This window comes from Antedon mediterranea, chromosome 9 (assembly GCF_964355755.1).
Source record: "Antedon mediterranea chromosome 9, ecAntMedi1.1, whole genome shotgun sequence".
NCBI classification, from domain to species: Eukaryota; Metazoa; Echinodermata; class Crinoidea; order Comatulida; family Antedonidae; genus Antedon; species Antedon mediterranea.
In genome coordinates this window covers 25,500,344-25,521,749 of record NC_092678.1, presented here as the reverse complement: position 1 = coordinate 25,521,749, position 21,406 = coordinate 25,500,344, and the positions used below count along the sequence as shown (strand labels likewise).

The 21,406-nt window shown below is 33.5% G+C and overlaps 4 protein-coding genes and 1 long non-coding RNA gene across 5 annotated transcripts; 3 read left to right on the top strand and 2 right to left on the bottom strand.

Annotated features, from left to right (window-relative positions):
* Positions 1–127: 127 nt before the first annotated feature.
* LOC140058886 (uncharacterized) lies at positions 128–4,800 on the bottom strand. The gene is made up of 4 exons (XM_072104660.1): positions 3,752–4,800; positions 3,288–3,315; positions 1,480–1,554; positions 128–1,254 (listed from the first exon to the last, which is right to left on the bottom strand). Exons 1-4 carry the CDS (start codon positions 4,031–4,033, stop codon positions 767–769), a joined length of 873 nt encoding a protein of 290 aa, XP_071960761.1. The 5' UTR covers positions 4,034–4,800; the 3' UTR covers positions 128–766.
* A 6,757-nt stretch (positions 4,801–11,557) lies between these two features.
* On the bottom strand, positions 11,558–13,733 carry LOC140058913 (uncharacterized). Its single transcript, XM_072104703.1, has 3 exons — positions 13,243–13,733; positions 12,450–12,515; positions 11,558–12,294 (listed from the first exon to the last, which is right to left on the bottom strand). Exons 1-3 carry the CDS (start codon positions 13,553–13,555, stop codon positions 11,783–11,785), a joined length of 891 nt encoding a protein of 296 aa, XP_071960804.1. The 5' UTR covers positions 13,556–13,733; the 3' UTR covers positions 11,558–11,782.
* Positions 13,734–15,301: 1,568 nt separating this feature from the next.
* On the top strand, positions 15,302–17,131 carry LOC140058359 (FYVE, RhoGEF and PH domain-containing protein 4-like). The gene is made up of 7 exons (XM_072103922.1): positions 15,302–15,349; positions 15,530–15,617; positions 15,952–16,002; positions 16,226–16,284; positions 16,385–16,528; positions 16,656–16,754; positions 17,117–17,131. The coding sequence occupies exons 1-7, from the start codon at positions 15,302–15,304 to the stop codon at positions 17,129–17,131; spliced, it is 504 nt and encodes a 167-aa protein (XP_071960023.1).
* An 82-nt stretch (positions 17,132–17,213) lies between these two features.
* Positions 17,214–17,918, top strand: LOC140059206 (uncharacterized). The gene is made up of 3 exons (XR_011847140.1): positions 17,214–17,284; positions 17,653–17,727; positions 17,884–17,918. It is a non-coding gene; the product is annotated as an uncharacterized lncRNA (long non-coding RNA).
* A 16-nt stretch (positions 17,919–17,934) lies between these two features.
* Positions 17,935–20,539, top strand: LOC140059205 (FYVE, RhoGEF and PH domain-containing protein 1-like). Its single transcript, XM_072105069.1, has 6 exons — positions 17,935–18,042; positions 18,326–18,463; positions 18,823–18,945; positions 19,415–19,572; positions 19,834–19,883; positions 20,434–20,539. The coding sequence occupies exons 1-6, from the start codon at positions 17,974–17,976 to the stop codon at positions 20,451–20,453; spliced, it is 558 nt and encodes a 185-aa protein (XP_071961170.1). The 5' UTR covers positions 17,935–17,973; the 3' UTR covers positions 20,454–20,539.
* Positions 20,540–21,406: the final 867 nt, after the last annotated feature.

The window sequence follows — 21,406 nt, the reverse complement described above, 5'->3', positions numbered from 1 at the left end:
ATATTGGCAATGTTGATATAATATATCAAATAAATTACTAAAAAAACGTTCACACTCGTTCCGGCAGAGTTCCGCTCCGGCGCTGGTAAATCAAACCAAACATCAATGTTTTGTTTTCACATGGCTCCGTGCTGAAACAGTTGTTGTAAAAGACCCTCAATACACATGGGTTAAACACGGTTATGTTCATAATGACAATGCTAAAATATCAAAACTATATTTTTGTCTTGCAACATTTTTACGAAAGTTGACTGATGGAATATAAATGTACAAATAGTCAATTGTAAAACAATAAAAACGATTTACGAAAATAGTGGTTTTGTATCAGAAATTTTAATAACTTTGTTAATGCTATAGTATACAAAATATTATGTCAAAGCAAGAAAAGCATGTGGTTGCGTAGATATAGATAACATACAAGATATAAAAAACATTTTAAATAATTCATACCAGTCTAGTGCACCTGGAAATAGCATTATTATTACTAGGCTAGACTATGCCTGTAGGGGCCTATAATCTTTTATACCGTATCAAACATTTGTTTAGCACTACGGCGCAGATCCTGGGAAGCCTGATGGGAGATAGCCAAACAAAGCAGTAGGCTGCTGTGGGTACGCAGAAGGCCTAACCCAAATTTCCTCAGTTAAGCTTGAGAATCAGAATAAATATTTTACCTTTACCATAAAAATTCTAGTCTATACATCTTTTTAAGCAAATGTAGTATAATATTCGTTATCCAGGTTAAGTGCCAAGAGATGTCTTGAATTTACAGAGTACAAACCACGCAAGTTAGCTCAAGATTCTCATATGGTTTACAAAATACTCCGCCACCTGAAGTACATCCTGCTTCAACGATGAACAATGTACTGGCATCCTTCAGTGGAGCTGCCAGGTTTGTACCAGGCAAAATAGATGGGTCACCATCCACGCAGATGTACTCTGTACGCTTAAGGTCGTCTCGACCAGACATCAAATATCCATCATATTCTTTAGTCCAACCATTTGGACATTCTGTAACCGCTGTCATCATAAGTGTGACACTTCGTGCTGCTTGACAAACGGCACAAGGAACGTCATGGTAGTGATTTTTTGCTAGTGGAGTGATCTTTTGTCCATACCTATATTCTGTAGGGAAAATTGACCCCCTTATAATTTGATGATCTGGTACAGTAAAGTTCAATTGTCGTTTGTCAGTCACACAGAGATAGTTTGACCCACTTCCATTTGTACCATCTGGTGCGCCAAGTGTCCTACCTAAGATGTAAAGATTACAATAATCCTTAGTTTAAAGTTTTCAATTTGGATTACTTTAAAATGTATTATTATTAAACGGGAACATGGAACAAACAAAAACAACTGTAGGTCTAAAAAACAAAGAGCAAAATAAAAATGATCAATAATAAAATGGCGAAGGAAATAAAACATAGGGAAAATCATGGACGGTTAAACAACTGTCTATAATTCAATAAAACTCTTTACCTTTGTAGATCAATTCCGCAGTATTAGGACAGTCTTCACGCCCCCAACGAGTGAATAGAGTAATTTTAGTAGACTCTGTGGAACAATAACATGTACTGAATACTAAATACACAATTTAATTAGGTGATCATTTAGAATAAAATGATCACCTATTGTTATTGTATGAAATCTTTATTCTTTGTTTCTCTCTGTACAGATTTTGTGTAACAATTATCTCAAAAAGTTGAATGTTGAAGATGACAAAATTTTCACGATATCTTTCAAATACTGTAACTTAATCCTAATAAGCTTTTTAGCGTGATCACTCAACCGTGACGTCATTTATACGCCATTTTGTTAAATCACATTATCAATCATATCGCCATAACTCTTTATCACATATCAATAAAATTCACAATACGTAAACTTCAGGTAAAAGGTAAATATATTAACCAATAAAAGGCACGCGCACGTAAGGTCATACGCGTGAAATCGCGCGTTAAAAATTTAAAAAGCTCAAAATTAAGTTTTGATCAATTTAGAGCATGAATTAGGCTATTTGCGTGTTTCAAAAAATTACTGCGCAAAAATGCGTTTTTGCGCGCGCAATTCTTAAAAAGCGTAAAAATACGAATTTTTTGTAGAAATCGCATTCTACTCACCATCCTTAGTACATTCACCAAATTTGAGTCCGTTCCGATTTAAAATAACGCTATACGAGCATGTTAAAAATGACAAAATGCGCACATTAATTGCATAAAAGTGCTGAAAATGATGAAAAATAAGGCATTTTTAAAATCAAAATAATTCTTCAGAATGCACGATGACCCCTAAGTTTTTTAACTTATTCGGGAAGCCATTGAGTTGTAGATATAAATATATATACACATATAGCTCGATTTTTGCACAAATTTCAGTGTGTGCTTGCTTAATTATTTATCTTTATCATAAGTTGTCGGTGTTTTCATTTTGATGACGTCATCACGCGTAAAAACTTGAATAACATAGGTCGTGTAATTTCACCTTTGCCGTAAATTTGAATATCTTACAGCTCTTCAGAATTGAAGGTTACCTTGATGATTATAATTTATTATAAAAGCTGATGAAATTTAGATATGAATTCATATAAAAACCAAGCCTATCGGATGTTGTGACGTTAACATATGGCCAGATGAAGTTAAAAAGTAGTTTTTTCATCTTTTTCGTCAAAGTTATACAAATTTCAAAGAGCGCGCATAGCGCTTCTACGTGCCAGATTCTCTTGAAATTCTTATATTTATTTCCTCAATTCATTATCTTTCGAAATTGTCATCTTTGAGTTTATTTTGATAATTCCATCATACCAAAAAATTAGAACATGATGTGGGTCCCGTAATTTCACCTATGCTACACTGTATATAGATATACAGTATATACTGTACATATTGTATATGGCATATAATAGGCACAACTCAGCACTATAAGCGTATGCATCATGTCATAGGATGGCGTACATCAACTTTTTACGATCGTATGTTAACGTACGTGAATGTTTAAAAAGTTTTAATTTCATTAAAATGATAAAAATGATCACCTATAATTCGTCAAAGTGACGAATTAAATTCTAGTTATAATTAATGTTGTACTGATTTAATTTTTATTGAGGGCTTTGAATGATATAAAGCCTTTGCTTGCCTCTGTGCGGTACCACAAAGAAAAACATGCTAACCCGAACTAATCTCATGTTGTGATATTATAAGAATAATTCAAGACTAAACAAAGCAGCAATAGTTACTTTGTTTGAAAAACCCTGGTGTTGAATGATCTCACAAACCTGTTCTAAAGCTTACCTTTAAGTTTTGAATTTAAAATGTTTTCCTAAATTAAAAGAAAAAAAAAATTGTAATAAAATAATATTCGAATGAAAGTTCATATAAAAATAAATAATATAAATATTAAAAATAAATAATAAAAATATATGAAGATGAACATAACGTGTCAAAAATTCAAGGTATGTTGATTTGTGTGCTGTAAATTCATTTTAAAAACATTTTATAAAAAAATAATAATTATGCAACTTAATTAGCATTCAACTTTACATTGGTCATTCAGTAAACTTTTAACGATCATCATACATTTTTCATCATCATTACACTATGCTGTTTTTAGCTTAGTAGCTTTAATTCAAATTATGGAATCTAATGAGGAAGCTTTGTTACAATGTCTGTATGCGCAAAATGAATTAACATAATTAAACTTTTAAATCGAAAGTTCTCTATCTATTATTGTCTCAGCTGAACACACCTATACTTACATCAATTCTTGTAAGATGCTTGATGAAGGATTTATGTGACTGGATAGTCATCATACTGAAAACTGCTACTACAATACATACAAGAATGACACATCCAACGGCAATACCAAGTGAAACATGATGTTGCTTCGGTGGAACCGGCAAAAGACAACCATGATGTTTACTGTGCGTCACTTGTTTTCCAGAAGAAACGTTAATATTTCTATCTTGCCACTCGGCCATCCCTTTCTCTGTACTCTTAGTCGGTAGACTGTTCATATACACATTATCCACCTCTGCCATACTCTGATTCTTTCTGTTGTTTGATCCGCCTTTAAAAGCAGTTTTCCAAACCAAAAAAACCGCATGTGGAGGAATTAACTTCACATATTTAGCCGCTTCCTTCTAGGTAATGTATCAAATTATTTATTGTACATAGTTTTATTTTCGTTTTGTTTATTTATTTGACCAGCATAAAATCAATACAATAAAACAAAAAATGCTGGGTAGGGGCAGCTTAATCAAAATACATCACTGTAACTCAAATGAGTCAGCTACATCTCAAAAAACATTTAAAAAAACATAAAAAATGGAAACATATAAAACTAAAGTTAAACCCTGAGCGAGTCATATGGCCGAGCGGTTAAGGCAGGGGCACCGTTTACCGTACCTAAAGAGCCAACAACAACATCGGCAAGGGTTCGAGGCCGACTCGCTCCTAGTTCTGGTGGTGGAACAAGTCTTCTCAGATAAGGACTATAAACCGTAGGTCCAGTGTACACAGTTATAACCTGTGTGTACTTTAAAGAACCCAGTTCATTTTCGAAAAAGAGTAGGGGGTTGAACTGGTTCACACAATAGCCCCTGTATCAGGGGGATTACCACCTATCTTATAGGACAGTGATTAATTCACTATTGGTAATCCTTGGCCACATTGCCTAAAGACATAAAAAATAAATAAAGTTAAATAAATTTCACAAACTTTGTACACAGAAGTTTTCTACATTAAAGCCATTATTTCCTTATTTTTGCAAATTGTATGCCTACTAAATAAAACCACAACCCACAACACAAGGCTTTGTTTAAAGATGTACAAGTGTTATATTAATCAAGATTAAATTACAAGTATTGGCATATATCCGTAAATCAATACTGACCTATATACTACACAAATTGAAACAAATTCTTAAATTTCAATATAGTAATATCAGTTTTTGTTCGTCTCTACGAAACATAATTTTGAAGTGGTTCTTCTATGGGTCACGATTTGTTTTGATATAAAGTTTGCGGTACAGTATATATAAAACTGGAGGATGATTCAAAGCAGTGGTGTAATGGACCCCTGAGCAGTGCCAAGACTGGAAAAATCAGGCATTCAAATATTTTATTTCGGAATTTACGGTCTATAGAAAGTAAAATTACATATATGGAATTTAAAAATAAACAAGACTGTACTAATTAATACTACTCATCTCAGTGTTTTGGCAAAAATATTCTTTGCAACAACACCATGAATTAGAGGATAAACAAGAATATTTCTTACAAAAAAAGCCACTCGACTTTTTGATGTAACAATTTTAATTATTATTTTTTCATCAATTGATATAATTATTAATTTAAGAAATAATTTATTATCAATTTTATTTGTTTAATGCTTTGTCTACACTATCAAACTTTATACGACAAAAAAATGTGATGTGCTGATATTTATATGGACACGCTACAGTATATCACTACCTGCCATATTTGGGCATATCACTATCATAATTGGGCATATCACTATCATAATTGGGCACATCACTACCATATTTGGGCACATCACACTTTTTTGTCAAACTAGTTTCATAGTGTAGACAGAGCTTTCCGATGAATCCGGGACAATTTGGCCCACTTTTGGTGGGACGAAACGTCTCACTTCTATATATAAATTTACGTAAGGGCAAAATTCTATAAATCTCGGTTTATATTTAGAATTTTTACTCGATGGTATATAAAGTTGGTTCATACTTTCGGTACTGATTTTAACCATCTGATGTAACCCTGTTTACTAATTAAATTGAGTTAGGTGATTAGTTATTGACGATTAAAACGAATTTAGGTTCAACGATTTGCCCCAAATAGGGTGTTTTCCAATCGTGGTATACACTGTCTAATGAATGTCCATGGAAAAATACCCGCACACAATAATACGAGGATGCTTCGCATTTTCCTATCTCCTTCTACGATAATTGTTTTTAACAGCTGAAAACCGGTTGACAAATCAAACCAAACATCAATGTTTTGTTTTCATGTGGCTCTGTGCTGGAACAGTTGTAAAAGACCCTTAATACAGATGGTTTAAACACGGTTATGTTCATAATGACAATGCTAAAATATCAAAACTATATTTTTGTCTTGCAACATTTTTACGAAAGTTGACTGATGGATATAAATGTACAAACACTCAATTGCAAAACAATAAAAACGATTTACGAAAATAGTGGTTTTGCGTGAGAAATTTTAATAACTTTGTTAATGCTACAGTATACAAAATATTATGTCAAAGCAAGAAAAGCATGTGGTCGCGTAGATATAGAAAACATAAAAGATATAAAAACCATTTGAAATAATTCATACTAGTGCACCTGGAAATAGCATTATTATCTAGGCTAGACTATGCCTGTAGGGCCTATAATCTTTTATACTGTATTAAACGAGTGTTGACAAAGTGCGAGGCAGCGAGGCAAGCGAGGCATGCCAAATATTTGTGCGAGGCATCATTTTATCATTTCCAAAAGTGCGAGGCATGCGAGGCATATAGTTTACAATTTCAAAAAGGTGCGAGGCATATCTTAACGTGCTATTATGCTATATTATAGGCCTAATAATCAATCGATACAAGCGTATCTAAATAGATTCGTGTATACACTCATCATGTTGTTTATTTTTATGTAACGATTGTTTTTTCATTCAAGTCATATCGTGTCAAATTTTACTTTTACAAAAGTGCCCAAACTACGGTTCAAAAATCTGAACGAGTGTTGACAAAGTGCGAGGCATGCCAAATATTTGTGCGAGGCATCATTTTATCATTTCCAAAAGTGCGAGGCATGCGGGGCATATAGTTTACAATTTCAAAAAGGTGCGAAGCATATCTTAACGTGCCATTATGCTATATTATAGGCCTAATAATCAATCGATACAAGCGTATCTAAATAGATTCGTACGTGTATACACTCATCATGTTGTTTATTTTTATGTAACGATTGTTTTTTCATTCAAGTCATATCGTGTCAAATTTTACTTTTACAAAAGTGCCCAAACTACGGTTCAAAAATCTGAACGACAGTCTTCAACTTTCGATAAACAATAATTGTTATAGCGACACACTCATCAAATGACTGCAATGTTTGTTGGCATTTCGAGCGTGTTCACTCACATGTCTCTCGAACATAGCAGAGAGTGAAAATAATATTTTGTCACACCCCTGCGCCTAGATTTACTATTTAGCAGGTAGCGGAATGATTCAGCCCTCAGCTCAGAGGATTGTGGTGCATTCCCCTCCTATAGCACGTGGTTTCAGCAGCAACGCACAGACTTCTCTCTGAGCGGCGTGCCAAAGACATTTTTGACATTCCATTCTCTAGGAACAACACGTGTACCTCTCTCGCAAATAAGGTGAACAGCGATTGCCAGGACAAGTTCAATAACTGGCGGTGAATAAAAGGTAACTGATATGCCGATCCAATAACATGCCGCAAAGAAAAAAATTGCGACAGAATTCTGGAACGCGTGTGAAAAAAGACTTGCGTCCTACAATTGTAATACTAGGCCTAAAATTAAACTTTAGCTAATATGCTTAGCCCTAACCTAGATAAGAGGCCTATGTAGAAAATCAATCTTGATAAAATAATAATTGGTGTAATATTTAATAATGATACACTATTCCTGTTTTAGTAAGCTATGTATATTACGAACAATTTTTATTTATTGTTGTCCATGTACGTACTAATAAACCTGGCGCTAGTTTCCTTCGCTTGTATTTTTACTCCAAATTTGATAACTAACTTTATCGTGTGAATACCACACCTTAGAAGTATACCTCATGAGTACTTTAATGAAAGAATCACATAAAAAGTAACAAATAAATCCTTAAATTAATGATTTTACAGGCGTGTTTCTCGCACACTGTTCGCGAATTTCACTTATTCAATGTTCAATATTTTTGTTTCTATGCAGCGCCAAAAGAGCAACGATAATAGAGGACTAAAACTCAGTGGAATGCGTCAATTTCTCATGCATTTATTGGTGAAAAACACGTTTTATTTCAATATATTTGTTAATTTGTCAATAAAAATGTTGTAATATGTTACTGCTGATACTGTTCTGTTTTCAAATAATAATAATCGATCCTAAATCAACATCACTACCTAGTCTAGACCTAGGACATCCTACTAAGGATATTATGATGAATTTTTCTATTTTATTCTTTAAAAGGTTAACGAAACCGTGTACATTATCAACAGTAACATTTTTCCTTACTGACAGTGACAAAATCTATTGAAATTGTACTTGATTTTCACCAAATAATGCGTTAAATATAAATGGATTCCACAGAGTTTTTAGCCCTCTAATTAATTTTGCTCTTTTGGCGTTCCATAGAAACCAAAATATTGAACATTGAGTGTGCGAAATGCGAGAAAAACGTCTGTAAAATCACCAATTTAATGGATTTATTGTTACTTTTATGTGATTTTTCTTCATTAAAGTAGGCCTACTAATTCTAAGTTGTGGTATTCAGGATAAAGTTGGTTAAAATACAAGGCAGGTGCAAAAGGAAACTAGCCTAGCGGGCCTAGGCCTAGGCTACTTCAATTTCGGTGATTTCCTGCCTTGCAATTTTGAGAAATGATAAAATGATGCCTCGCATTTTTTGATGATGGTAAAACGATGCCTCGCATAAATTTCTGACTTGCCTCGCATGCCTTCCCTGCCTCGCTGCCTCGCACTTTGTTACTACACATATTAAACATTTGTTTAGCACTATGGAACAGATCCTGGGAAGCCTGATGGGAGATAGCCAAACAAAGTAGTAGGCTGCCGTGGGTACGCGGAGGGCCTAACCCAAATTTCCTCAGTTTGCAGTTAAGCTTGAGAACCAGAATAAATATTTTACCTTTACCATCAAAATTCTATTCTATACATCTTTTTAAGCAAATGCAGTATGATATTCGTTATCCATAGAGGTTAACTGCCAAGAGGTGTCTTGAATTTACAGAGTACAAAACCACACAAGGTAGCTCAAGATTTGCGTATGGTTTAGCTTTGCAATATTTAGGTGATCATTTAGAATAAAATGATCACCTATTGTTATTGTATGAAATCTTAATATTTGTTACTTTCTGTACAGATTTTGTGTGTCAATTATCTCAAAAAGTTGAATGGCAATGATCACAAGAATTTCACAATGTCTTTCTAATACTTTAACTTAGTCCTAAAAAGCTTTTCAGCGCGATCACTCATCCGTGACGTCATTTATACGCTATTTTGTGAAATCGCATTATCAATCATATCTCCATAATTCATTATCACATATTAATGAAATTCCCTACACGTAAACTTCAGGTCAAGGGTAAAAATATTAGCAAATAAAAACGCATGCGTACATAGGTTCATGCACGTAAAATCGCGCGTTAAAAGTTTAAAATGTGAAAAATCAATTTCTAATCAATTTTCTACGCATTTCATGTCATTTTAAGCATGTCAAAAATTCCCACGCGCGCGCACATTTTTTCGCGCGCGGCACGCATGTAGCGTTAAAAACATATTTTTTCACTTGATTTATGTTTTTTCAGCCCTTTTCTCGTAATTTTACCAACTTTTAAACAATTTCGACTTTAAATCACGTCATGCGAGCACGTCGAATTTGAGAATTTGCGCGTGTTTTTGATGAAAAAGTTAAAAAATTCGTCAAAATTATGCCTTTTTTTAAACAGTCATATTTTCTAAACTAAACGGTGAAAGTTATTTTTATTACATATTCTGGGGAGTTTGATGAGTTGTAGATATCGGATCATGCATCAATATGGCTAACCGGACATTGTGACGTCATTGTATGGCCACTCGAATATAAAATATTGGATTTTTGTCTCTTTCGTCATAGCTTATCGCATTTAATAGAGCGCATATCTACTTATGCGTTTTCCATTTTGCACCTGATTTTGATATTGTCTAGGTCAATCAATTATCTTTCGAATGATTTACCATTTGGAAAATTTTTATGACGTCATCATGTTCAAAAGCGTGAATTCCTTGGGTCATTTATTTTCATCATTACAGTAAATTTCAATATGTTATAGCTCCTCAGAATAAAAAGAGATACTCATGATTAAAACGTTTTCTGGAAGCTGTTGAATTTTAGATACGAATTCATGTAAACATTTTGCGCATCGGATGTTGTGACGTCATCATATGGCCAGTTGAATTATAAAAGTCGTATTTTCATATTTTGCGTCATAGTTCATGACATTTAAAAGAGCGCGCATCCATATTATGCGTATCCCAATTTCTTCAACATATTAATAAGTTGTTGCTCAAATAATTTCCTTCCAAAATTGCTATCTACGTATTTCATTTTGATGACGTCATGATTTTAAAATTTGGAATAAAGGGGGGTCCCGTTATTTTCACCTATTCTGCACTGTATTTAGTATGTATGCTACACTGTATATAGATATACAGTACATATTGTATATGGCATATAGGCACAATTCAGCACTATAAGCGTATAGGATGGCATACATCAACATTTTCCGATCGTATGTTAACGTACGTGCATGTTTTAAAAAAAATTAATTTCAGTAAAATGATAAAAATGATCACCTATAATTCGTCAAAGTGACGAATTAAATTCTAGTTATTAGTTTGTTATTTTATCATATAAATAATAAAAGCAATATTATGTTCAAAATGTAAAACTATACAATTTTATAAAAGTATTCAAACAAAACATAATCTTATTATAATGCAATATACCATTTTATCATATATATTTATATTATATCGAATCTCCTTTTAATACTGAATATCAATCTTTATATCGTTTTAGCTCTGTAATATAAATTTTCTCTGCATACATGTTTGTTTTATCTAGATTTCAACACAATATCAAAATATTTTATATAATCTTTTAACCTCTGTCTGTGTAATACAGTATCACTTAAAGACCCCTTCCCTGCAATTTTGGACGTTTTTTGGAAAATAATACATATATATCACTTTAAAAACATTAAACCATGTCATTCCTTGTCTTAAATGTACGTTTTATGGTAAATTATGATAAAAAGTGAGAAACAATGCACTACCTAAGTAGCTCGCGGCGATCGACCTCTCGTGGATGGTCTCAGGCCTAGCCTAGCTAGGCTTAGTTTTGTAGGCCTAGCTGGTAAACATCGGTAACGTACGAACATCGTACGCTAGCTATATACCTAGCCTGACGTTGTATAGTTGCTGCATTAATTATCTTTCTATTTTTGCCAGACTCCGTTGATACAAATTGGGGAAAACCCGGTATTTTCGCTGAAAAGTTAGGAGTCTTCCATTTGTTTTGGCTTCACGATCGATCGAAAAGTGGGCGAATTACAGGTGAAAAACAACAATATCAATCCGCGCGCAATGCATTTTGGGATTTATAGCGGGCCGCTATAATTATTAAAATCGATTTATTTTTCACATTTTTAACCGTTTAAAGACGAAAAAAGTTATTGCAATAGGACCATATAGTATTATTTTTACATTAAATATAGTTTGTGATCTTAAATTAGATCTAAAAAACGTAGGGAATGGGGCTTTAAATATTCATTGATAAATAGATAGATAGATATATATTATACTGTAACCTTCACCATATTGTTTATCATTGCAATAAAAGTGGGTTGCCCTCACAAAAGAGAAAAAAACTACACAAGTTTGCGCAAGACCCCTTGCAACGAACTAATAAAAATGAAGGATACAAATTGGCATGCAAGACCCTATGATACCTGTATCGCCATTACAGTGTCAAAGTTAACAAAATTACTGTGTACAAATTGCACAAGTCAACTCGTAACCATCAACATACGGTGGACAAGGCAACCCTCCAACTGCAGCTTCTGCATTGCATCGGCCCTCAACATGAAATAGCTTGCTGGCCGATTGATCGTCTGCATCACCATCAGGTTTATCTGAACCATTTATGTAAGATGGACTTTCATCTACGCAGACGAATTCTGCACGTTTTTGGATTTTTGCAGAAGCCATCATATATCCACTAAACTCTGTAATCCAACCAATTGGGCATTTAGTATGCGCTGGTAAAAGTAACGAGACGCTTCGTGGGGCTTGGCAAACGGCGCAAGGAAAGTTTAGGCCATGGAGATGTTTTGTTGGATTAAACGTTTTTGTGTATTCCCTGAATTCCACAGCAGAAATTGATCCTCTTGGCACTTGATAGCCAGCCATTGTAACATTGTATCGTGGTTGGTCAGGTAAACAAAGATAGTTTGTACCACTCCCAGTATCACTCGATGGTGCACCAGACATGACACCTAGAAATATAAATAAACCCTATACTGTATATTGGGACTATAATATAATATTACCTTGATAGGTATCATCTTCATTTACTGATGAATACTCAAATTGATATTATTTTTCTTTCAAAAATTACAATTTTATTTTAAATAATATTTTATTAAAATACCTTTGTATACTAATTCAGCAGTACTTGGACAATCCATGCGCCCCCAACGTGTGTATAAAGTATGAACTATAAATTTTACAAAAATGATTTATAATGTTAATACAAAATTATTTGCGATTCTTGATTTTGATCCCTGGTTGACATTTGGCCGATCATTTTTTTTGTATTAATTTCAAATTCAACCAATTATAATCAAATTAGTTACAGACCACACAACATCCTGCTTGGGGGTGCATACAAAACGAAGACCGAAGAACCAAAAATTATTTTATTTGAATAACACACCAGGCTAACACAATAACACAATTTCGAACTTTTTCAGAAATTTGGGTGCGAGATAATCAAGGGTCTTCGTTTTGTACACATCTTATATGGGGGCATACAAAATGAAGATCCTTGATTATCTCGTACCCAAATTTCTGAAAAGTTCGAAATTGTGTCATTGTGTTAGCCTTTGTTTTATAATTTGAATAACATAAAAAAAAAACATGAGTCTTCGTTTTGTATGCACTCCTGCTTGGCTTGTAACTATAACTGCTATTTTGAAGTTCTAACTAAGCTGGGACAATTTGACAGAGCACATTTTAGTCCCATTTACAACCCAATAAGAGCCTGGTATTCCACTTTGCAGTGCATTTATACCTGCCTTCTATACACATCAAGTAAATCACCTTCATTATTAAAGAGGAAAAAACATTTTTTTAAATATCTGAGATCTTAAAAAAAAATTGCAGCAAGTTTGTTAAAACTTCTGTTTAAAGTTGTGTTTAAAGAGTATAAAAAAAAAGCCTACCTTTAGGCATTGTAATGTATTCAGTCAAATTGTACCTGCTTATTTCGATTCTTGTAAGATGCTCGATGAAGGATTTATGTGACTGGATAGTCATCATACTGAAAACTGCTACTACAATACATACAAGAATGACACATGCAACGGCAATACCAAGTGAAACATGGTGTTGCTTCTGCTGTACAACCACCACTTGTTTTCCAGGAGGAACTGCATCAACATCACTATATTGACACTTGGCCATTCCTTTCTCTTTACTCTGTATCTCCTCCCTGGCTGTTACTTCTATATACATACTATCCATCTCCTCTGCCATTCTTGTTGTTATCTGTCTGTCCCTAACACTAACAGTATTTATACCAACAGCAAAACCGCATATTGAGGAACTTCAAACTATTTAGCCTAATTACTAGTTAATAATGTGTAATTACTAATACATAGAATTTTTGTTTATACTACATTAAAACAATTATTTCCTCACACATCTTTTTTAAAGAAAACAACAAATTAAAATGTGTTATATCAAGATTAAATTACAAGTTGGCATACTGTACATCCGTAAATTAATTTCCGATCTGATATTCGACACAAATTGAAATAAATTATTAATTTCAATATACAATAATATTGGTTTTCGTTCGTTTTCTACGAAACATAATTTTGAAGTGGTTCTTGTATGGGTCACGATTTGTTTTGATATAAAGTTTGCGGTACAGTATATTATAAAACTGGAGGACGATTAAAGCAGAATGGCGTAATGGCTGAGCTTCGGTTTGGGTTTTTTTTTGGCATGGTTGGAATTCCTTTTATTGTATTAGTTTATGTACAGCGCTAGGTTTCACAACATTAGGCGCTATATAAATCCAGGATATTATTACAGTATTATCATTATTTATGTAGTACAATACTAACAGTAGTACATTAAAAATCAATAATTAATTTCTTAGAAGGATGAGGTTAATATAATATTTAAATAATAATTAATGGTTAATATTTCAAATATAATTGTATTACAGTATAATTATTAATAGATTTTTGTTTTACGATTAACACATTTGTTCAGTGGAACAGTGGAACCGTAACCCAGCCATAACATCGGCAAGGGTATGAGGCTCACTCGCTCCATGGTTCTGGTGGTAGAACAAGTCTTCTCAAATAAGAACTATAAACCATAGGTCCAGTGTATACACATTGTGTGTGCACTTTTAAAATCCTAGTACATCTTTCGAGACGAGTAGGTGGTTACCCTGTGTACTAGTACACACACTCGGCCACTGTGTCGAGAGAGCGCCGTAAATGGCTGCAGGACATGACAAGACCCTTAGAGGAGAAGCATGTTATTGAAAGGTAACATCTAGTCCAAAGCGAGTCTTTTTGGATAAGGACTATTACTGTCGAGGGTCCAGAGAAATATATGAGTCGAGAATCGAAATATCACACGGTTATATGCTTCCTTTATATTAAGTCTTTATTTACCAATACCGTGATAGAGTTGATTAACTGTGAAACAATAAAAATGACATAATACTAAATAGTATGGTTAACTATTAATTATATATAAAGTTCTTGGTTCTTAATTTAAAACTGGTTTAACATGACCTATTTAAACAATTGACAGAATGATAATATTAACATTGATCCATCAGCAACAACTGCAATTAATACAGTCTTCTATAATAATGCATAATTGTTGTCCAGTATTACTATTACTATTATAATATGAGCATAAATATTAGCTATTCAAACAACAATTTAACCAAAGAACAAGCATATAAACTGTAATGCTTTCATAGAAGCAACAGGTATATCTCACTTATGAGATGGTCCCTGAAAGTTAAAACAAAGTTATCTAGGCCTAGCTTACCGAATTCTGTAAACTTTCCCTGGCTTATGGTTCAGTAATTTATACAAAAACTTTCTAAAATCTCTCTCTATTTATCTCTTATAATCTCCAACTAACCTCTTAAATCCTGTCTTCCTGTTACCATGCAACCTCCTCATATTGCAATAGGTTGCCACAGAAAACCAAATATTTTGCCCAATATTAATTAAACTAGAAGCAATGGCTTCTACAAGGACTATAAACCGTAGTCCAGTGTACACATCTACTGTAGCTCATGTGCATTTTAAAGAACCTAGTACATTTTTTTAGACGAGTAGGGGGTTACCCTGGAGTACATCACAGCCACTGATCATAGCTGGGCTCTTTGTCTGAAGTGGTTGCACAGTATAATTAAAATATTTCAATAAATATAATTATTCGTAATATTACTTGTTTTGTCTTCAACAGGCGGATCCATTATGCCATCATCTGTCTTTACAACATCATATGTTAGAACCTGTACAGAGAGTACCACGATACCAATTGTTACTAAGAGGTCAGTAACCTTTGTTATATTTGCCAATAATAATATCCTGGATTAATATAGTGCCTAATGTTGTGAAACCTCTCAGCGCTGAACATTATTACCCCCAGTCATTTTTTGGATCAAACACGTATGGAAACATACTCCCATAATGCAGCTAGTAATCAACGCAAAGTTGTGTCTTGATCTAACAGGGTTCCCATTTATACACCTGGGTGGAGAGAGGCGTATTAGGCCTAAAACAGCATGAAACAGATTAAGAAAGTTTAACTGATGCTTAAAATGTGTATGGTGTTCAGTTTAGAGGTTTATAGAAAATATGGATTCTTTTTTTTAAATTTTTCAGATTACCTTAAAAAACTTCCAGGAGACTCAGAGGATAAAACAGATGCCTGTAGTAAGTGCTAGTTATATACACTACAATTAATAGATCCCTAACATTATCGGAAATATTAAAATGACTAATACTTAATGGTAAAAGTACACTACTTTAAGTACTTACTTGAAATAACATTAATGTAAGCTCATACACTACAAGCCCTCTAACATTATCCTACTATTAATTAATGTTGAGTGGTAAAAGTACACTACTTTAATGTAACGTTACATTGTCTTTTCAGAAGCGCTTGACTTAATCTCAGCAGCAGCCCAACATTCCAATGATTTCATGAAAAGCATGGTAAGTAATAAACTTAAGTATCCTAGTAGTTTTGACTTAAGTCAATTGTTTCTTCATAAACTTATTTTTAACTGTCTACATATAATTTTTTTTTCTTTAGGATAAATTTCAGAAACTTTTAAAGATTAATGAAATGATTGATGGTGAGGACATCATCGACCCCACAAGAGAGTTTTTGAAAGAAGGAAAGATCACAAAGATAGCAGCAAGAAGTGGTGACCAACAGGAACGATATCTGTTCCTGGTAAGTGGTACTTAAGTTCGCTAGTCCGCACCATCTCTACAAACGCGCAAACAGTAAGCTTGCAATTAAAACTATACCATGGAATTAAACATGACCTCTTGAACTAACCAATTGATTTTAATTTCAGTTTAATGATGTCCTGTTCTGCACTCAGAATCGAAAGCTAATCACAGGAGGAACGTCAAGTTACAAAGTGAAGGCTCGGTTAGACATCGATGGAATGAAGGTATATATTTATTTTATTTATTCAACTATGTTTTACAAGGGTAGCCTTAACAGTTGTACTACAGCAGTACAGCTGACTTGAAGAGGCCCTCAATGATGTATGGTATTGCCCATGTGTAGCTTCTCCTTTTTATGTTTCTCTTTCTTCGGCCTAAAGTCTGAAAAAAGTTATAAAATATGTTTAGATTGTCTGTTATCCTCATAAAATATTAAACAATATTAATAAAGTTAATGACTTAACTTTCTTGACCCACCGACCCTCATTAAAGACAGGATATACCCCAGCTTCAATTTTATAATTTCTTTTTCAAAATGCCATTATTATGGGAAAACTAAAATGTTGTATTTTATACTTTTCTTCAGAAACATAAAGTATAGTACTGTAAAACTTTTAATAATGTAACTGTATAATATTTCTAGATTTTTGATGGAGAAAACAGCAAATATGACCATACATTTAGACTCGAGAGCAAACAAAAGACTTTGGAGTTACAAGGGAGTTCAGATGATGAGAAAGAATCATGGATGAGGGTAAGATCATTGGAACATTCCAGTAATAAGGGGAGACATACTTCTCTTTGGAATTCTTTCCCTCGTCATTTTACTAAATCAACTTCTATTGCTATTTTTTAAAAAAAGAACTTAAACCGTATCTTTTTAACATCCAATATTTTTATTTGATTTTTACTTCAGTTTACTGTACTGTAGTTGATTCTGGTGCTATACAAATACCTAAATTATTATTATCTTCCCACCCCTTAATAGAGGTTCAGATGCAACAGGGGTTTGATACTTTATACATTGTATTTACCAACAGCAAATTGTATTATGTGCCTATAACTCCTTCTATTTCTGAGTCATGAATTTGATTCACCAACTTTTATTGACATTTATTTCAGGCAATACTCGGTGCAATACAAGAATTGTTAAGAAGAAAAGAGACGTTTAAAGCGTTATCAGTAGATAAAGATGAAGTAAGTTTGATTTATTTTTTCAACAATGTAGAATTGTTAAAAATCTATTTGTTTTACAATTTTAAAATACATTGAAATAATAATTTTGGTTGTGTTTATAGAGCACTTTATTTTTACTGTGTTTAAAAAATAATTTTATTTATTTTTTTCTTTAAGACGGACAGTCGGCCAGTAACCGAATCGGGTGAGGACAGTTTTCATCTCGGTTTGCGTGCGCCTCGATGGATACGTGATGACGAAGCAACCATGTGTATGCGGTGTGCTCTTGATTTTGGGCTGACACGCCGTAGACACCATTGTAGAGCATGTGGAGTGGTAAGTCACTTACTTAGTTTTATACCAATGGATTTAGGTTGGCAGATACAGTAAAACCGTTGGTAAGGGGACACCTTTGAAACCACAACAAGAGAGGTGTCCCCTGAATAGCAGTTGGCCCTAGTTTTAAAACATCTATTATCCATTGTTTATTTAACTAGAAAGTGTCCCCTTATAGGGGGTCCCTAAGAGGGGGTTCTACAGTAGATACTTAATAGTTTGTGGTGGTGGTATTTAAATGTCTATCAAAAGTATCATTATTTAAAATTGTTTATTTTATAAGGTGGTATGTTCAAGATGTTCAAATCAGCAGGCTGAGCTCGCATACGACAGCAACAAGCCTGGCCGAGTTTGCCGCAAATGCTATGTAAAGCTGAAAGGTATCGATGCGGAAAGTCCTTTATCACCGGAAGAAAAGAAAGTAAGTATCTACCAAACGTCAATAAGTTCATTGTAACTGGTTGATCAAAAACGTATCGCTGGATAGAATGGGTGTGAACACAACTGTCTAAAGCTCTGTTGACACTATCAAATAATTGTGATGTGCATATATATATGGACATGATGATGTCATATCACTACCATATTTTGGCACATCAAACATTTTTTGTCAAACTAGTTTTGATAGTGAAGACGGAGCTTAATGATAGTTAAACTATTCTGGATATAATATGCATGTGAACACAACAGAGACCTGACTACAAAAAAGAGATTTTAGATAAAAATGAACAACTAGTTTATCTAAATAAATAAATAAATACTATTACTATTTCCTTTTAGTTATCTTTTACGGAGGAAGACACTCTGTTTGGGTCTACAATGTTTATACAACAAAAAAGCGGATGGAACAAACTGTGGGCTGTAGTGACCGCTGAGGATCTACACTTGGTTCGCGCACCCAAGGTAAATTTTACAATAGAAACAATAATTCCACCAATATTAAGATTATACATAATATAGTGTTCTTGGAGAAATACATGAATCGATATTTAACTAGAACGCCACTCAGGGAGCACTAAGAGGGCACTCAGAGAGCACTAAGAGGGCACTCAGAGAGCACTAAGAGGGCACTCAGAGAGCACTCAGAGAGCACTAAGAGAACACTAACCTTCGCCTAGGCACATGAAAATATGCTATAATGTTCCCATATAGCTATAAAACCAACCTTTAAAATCTTATGAAAATCGGTTAATAACTTTTAGAAATATAGAAAGAAACACACACACAATTGACCACGTAAGCTCTCGCCATTCCGGCAAATGTAATTATTGAAAATTGCTAGTAAACTATGAATATGTTCGGTGCCCATTTACTCTCCTTGATTAACATACAATTTATTTTGATCAATTAATTCATATTGTTATTTGTACAGGATGTCCGTGCCGTTGTATCTATTCCGTTATCATTTTATAATATATCTGACATCGATAGCGGTGACGTCATTGACAGGCCATTTGCGTTTAAATTAATTGAGAAATCTGGTAAAAATATCTACTACTTATCAACAGAATGTAAAGAACTTAAAAAGAAGTAAGTAGAGATGTTTCATTTTATTTTTTCTGAAATGTTTGTACAAAATATCAAAAAGTATGTTACTAAGGCTTTGTAGAGACACAAGGGATCTGACCAATCACAAGCGATGGATTATTAACTGTAACTTGTCATTGGTCAACTCGCTTGCATTGCGCCTACGTTCATGCATTGCGTCGTAGTGGGAACAAAGCTTTACGACAATCTGCTGTAAAACATCTATGATTTTTAAACAATAATGACAAATTATTCTCTTTTTAGGTGGATGGCGTATTTACAGGAGGGCATCCCAGACGACAGTGGCCGAGCATGTACGTTATAACACAAGCCTAACTTATTTCCTTCTAGGACCAAAGCAGGATTTTGGAATTAAGGTTATTAATAACTGACTGAGATACACACAATGTAATCCATTGTAATTATATACACAAAAAATGTTTTTAAGTACCAAAAGTTAAAGATGCAATTGATTTTAGTTAGACTTATTTTCAATAAGTCACAGCCTAGAAATGTACACTCTGTTTTGTTCTAATTGCCAATGTCATTTAAATGTTTTGATATTTTAAAAAATATATATATATTAAAAAATATATATCATGTTAAGAATCTGTTTGAATTAAAATGACAAACACGCTTCCAAATTAAACTTCCAATATCAAATGCAAACAATAAGACGTCGTCACGGATACAAGTACTATAAATAGATTACAATACAAATGATCAACTATGTTTTATTTAAATGTAATTGGTCCGTTTACAAGGAAGCTAAATATGCGACGACCTACGGCCTATGTTAAGTCATTGTGCGCATGCATGGAAAAATGCTTTCTCACTTCGTAACGCTAATTTGTTGGTTTCTAGGTCCACACGACGACCGATGAATTGACCTCACTTGTCCCTAGGTCGAGGAAAATTGAAAGATAATCCTAGACTGTAATACTCAGCCTGGTACAATAAGTATTAAATAATAGTTAGCAGTGATTGATAAAGAGGTACAATATGGTGCTAACTAAAGCTCTATTCACACTACCAAACTAGTGCCCATTATGTTATCATAAACCAATCAGTAGTAGTGTAGTCGTCGTTAAGAGCAGACGTGTGGCCCTTTGTTGTTTATTTTATACATAAATGACTTACATGATAGTGTTGATGGGATTTGTAAAACAGTCCTCTATGCAGACGACACTGCGCTTTTTTATGCATGTAAATCAAATGAAGAGCTTACAACAGTTTTAACTGAACAGTTGGAAAATGTAAAACAATGGTTAGATAAACATAAATTAACTCTAAACATTGATAAAACCAAATACATGCTTTTTGGTACTCATGCACGTGTTAATAAAACAACAGATGAAACAGTAATTTTTGATAACATTCCGATTGAGAAAGTTGAAACGTTTAAATATTTGGGACTTACATTTGATGAACAACTCTCATGGAAAGTACATATTGATTCTATATGTGCAAAACTATCAAAAATTCTACATCTATTTTATAGATTGAAAAGTTTTACATCTCCTAAAATTATTAAAAGATTATACAATGCTCTATTTTTATCACATATTGACTATTGTTCAACAATCTGGGGTACTGGTTCAAACGCCCATATTTTAAAATTGCAAAGGGTACAAAATAGAGCTGCACGATTAATACTAGGTGCTGATATTCGAACTCCTACGAAAGCCCATTAATGCCATTTTAAGTATATGTTTTTCGAACGTAATCCGTTCTAACGAATTAGTAATTCGTTTGAACGGATTAATAATCTGTTCAAACGAATTAGTAATCCGTTCAAACGAATTGCAACATATACAACAAGTGCCATTTAAAGTAG

Excerpts from the sequence above, each read along its gene's own strand:
- LOC140058886 (XM_072104660.1), bottom strand. The coding sequence starts at position 4,033 with ATGGCAGAGGTGGATAATGTGTATATGAACAGTCTACCGACTAAGAGT. Across the intron at positions 3,316-3,751 it reads AGCATCTTACAAGAATTGAT|GAAAACATTTTAAATTCAAA; the intron begins GTAAGTATAGGT and ends CTTTTAATTTAG. Across the intron at positions 1,255-1,479 it reads TGCGGAATTGATCTACAAAG|GTAGGACACTTGGCGCACCA; the intron begins GTAAAGAGTTTT and ends TTTACATCTTAG.
- LOC140058913 (XM_072104703.1), bottom strand. The coding sequence starts at position 13,555 with ATGGCAGAGGAGATGGATAGTATGTATATAGAAGTAACAGCCAGGGAG. Across the intron at positions 12,516-13,242 it reads ATACATTACAATGCCTAAAG|TTCATACTTTATACACACGT; the intron begins GTAGGCTTTTTT and ends TAAAATTTATAG. Across the intron at positions 12,295-12,449 it reads TGCTGAATTAGTATACAAAG|GTGTCATGTCTGGTGCACCA; the intron begins GTATTTTAATAA and ends TTATATTTCTAG.
- LOC140058359 (XM_072103922.1), top strand. The coding sequence starts at position 15,302 with ATGGCTTCTACAAGGACTATAAACCGTAGTCCAGTGTACACATCTACT. Across the intron at positions 16,003-16,225 it reads GGATAAAACAGATGCCTGTA|AAGCGCTTGACTTAATCTCA; the intron begins GTAAGTGCTAGT and ends TTGTCTTTTCAG. Across the intron at positions 16,285-16,384 it reads ATGATTTCATGAAAAGCATG|GATAAATTTCAGAAACTTTT; the intron begins GTAAGTAATAAA and ends TTTTTTCTTTAG.
- LOC140059205 (XM_072105069.1), top strand. The coding sequence starts at position 17,974 with ATGTGTATGCGGTGTGCTCTTGATTTTGGGCTGACACGCCGTAGACAC. Across the intron at positions 18,464-18,822 it reads TATCACCGGAAGAAAAGAAA|TTATCTTTTACGGAGGAAGA; the intron begins GTAAGTATCTAC and ends ATTTCCTTTTAG. Across the intron at positions 19,884-20,433 it reads AGACGACAGTGGCCGAGCAT|GTCCACACGACGACCGATGA; the intron begins GTACGTTATAAC and ends GTTGGTTTCTAG.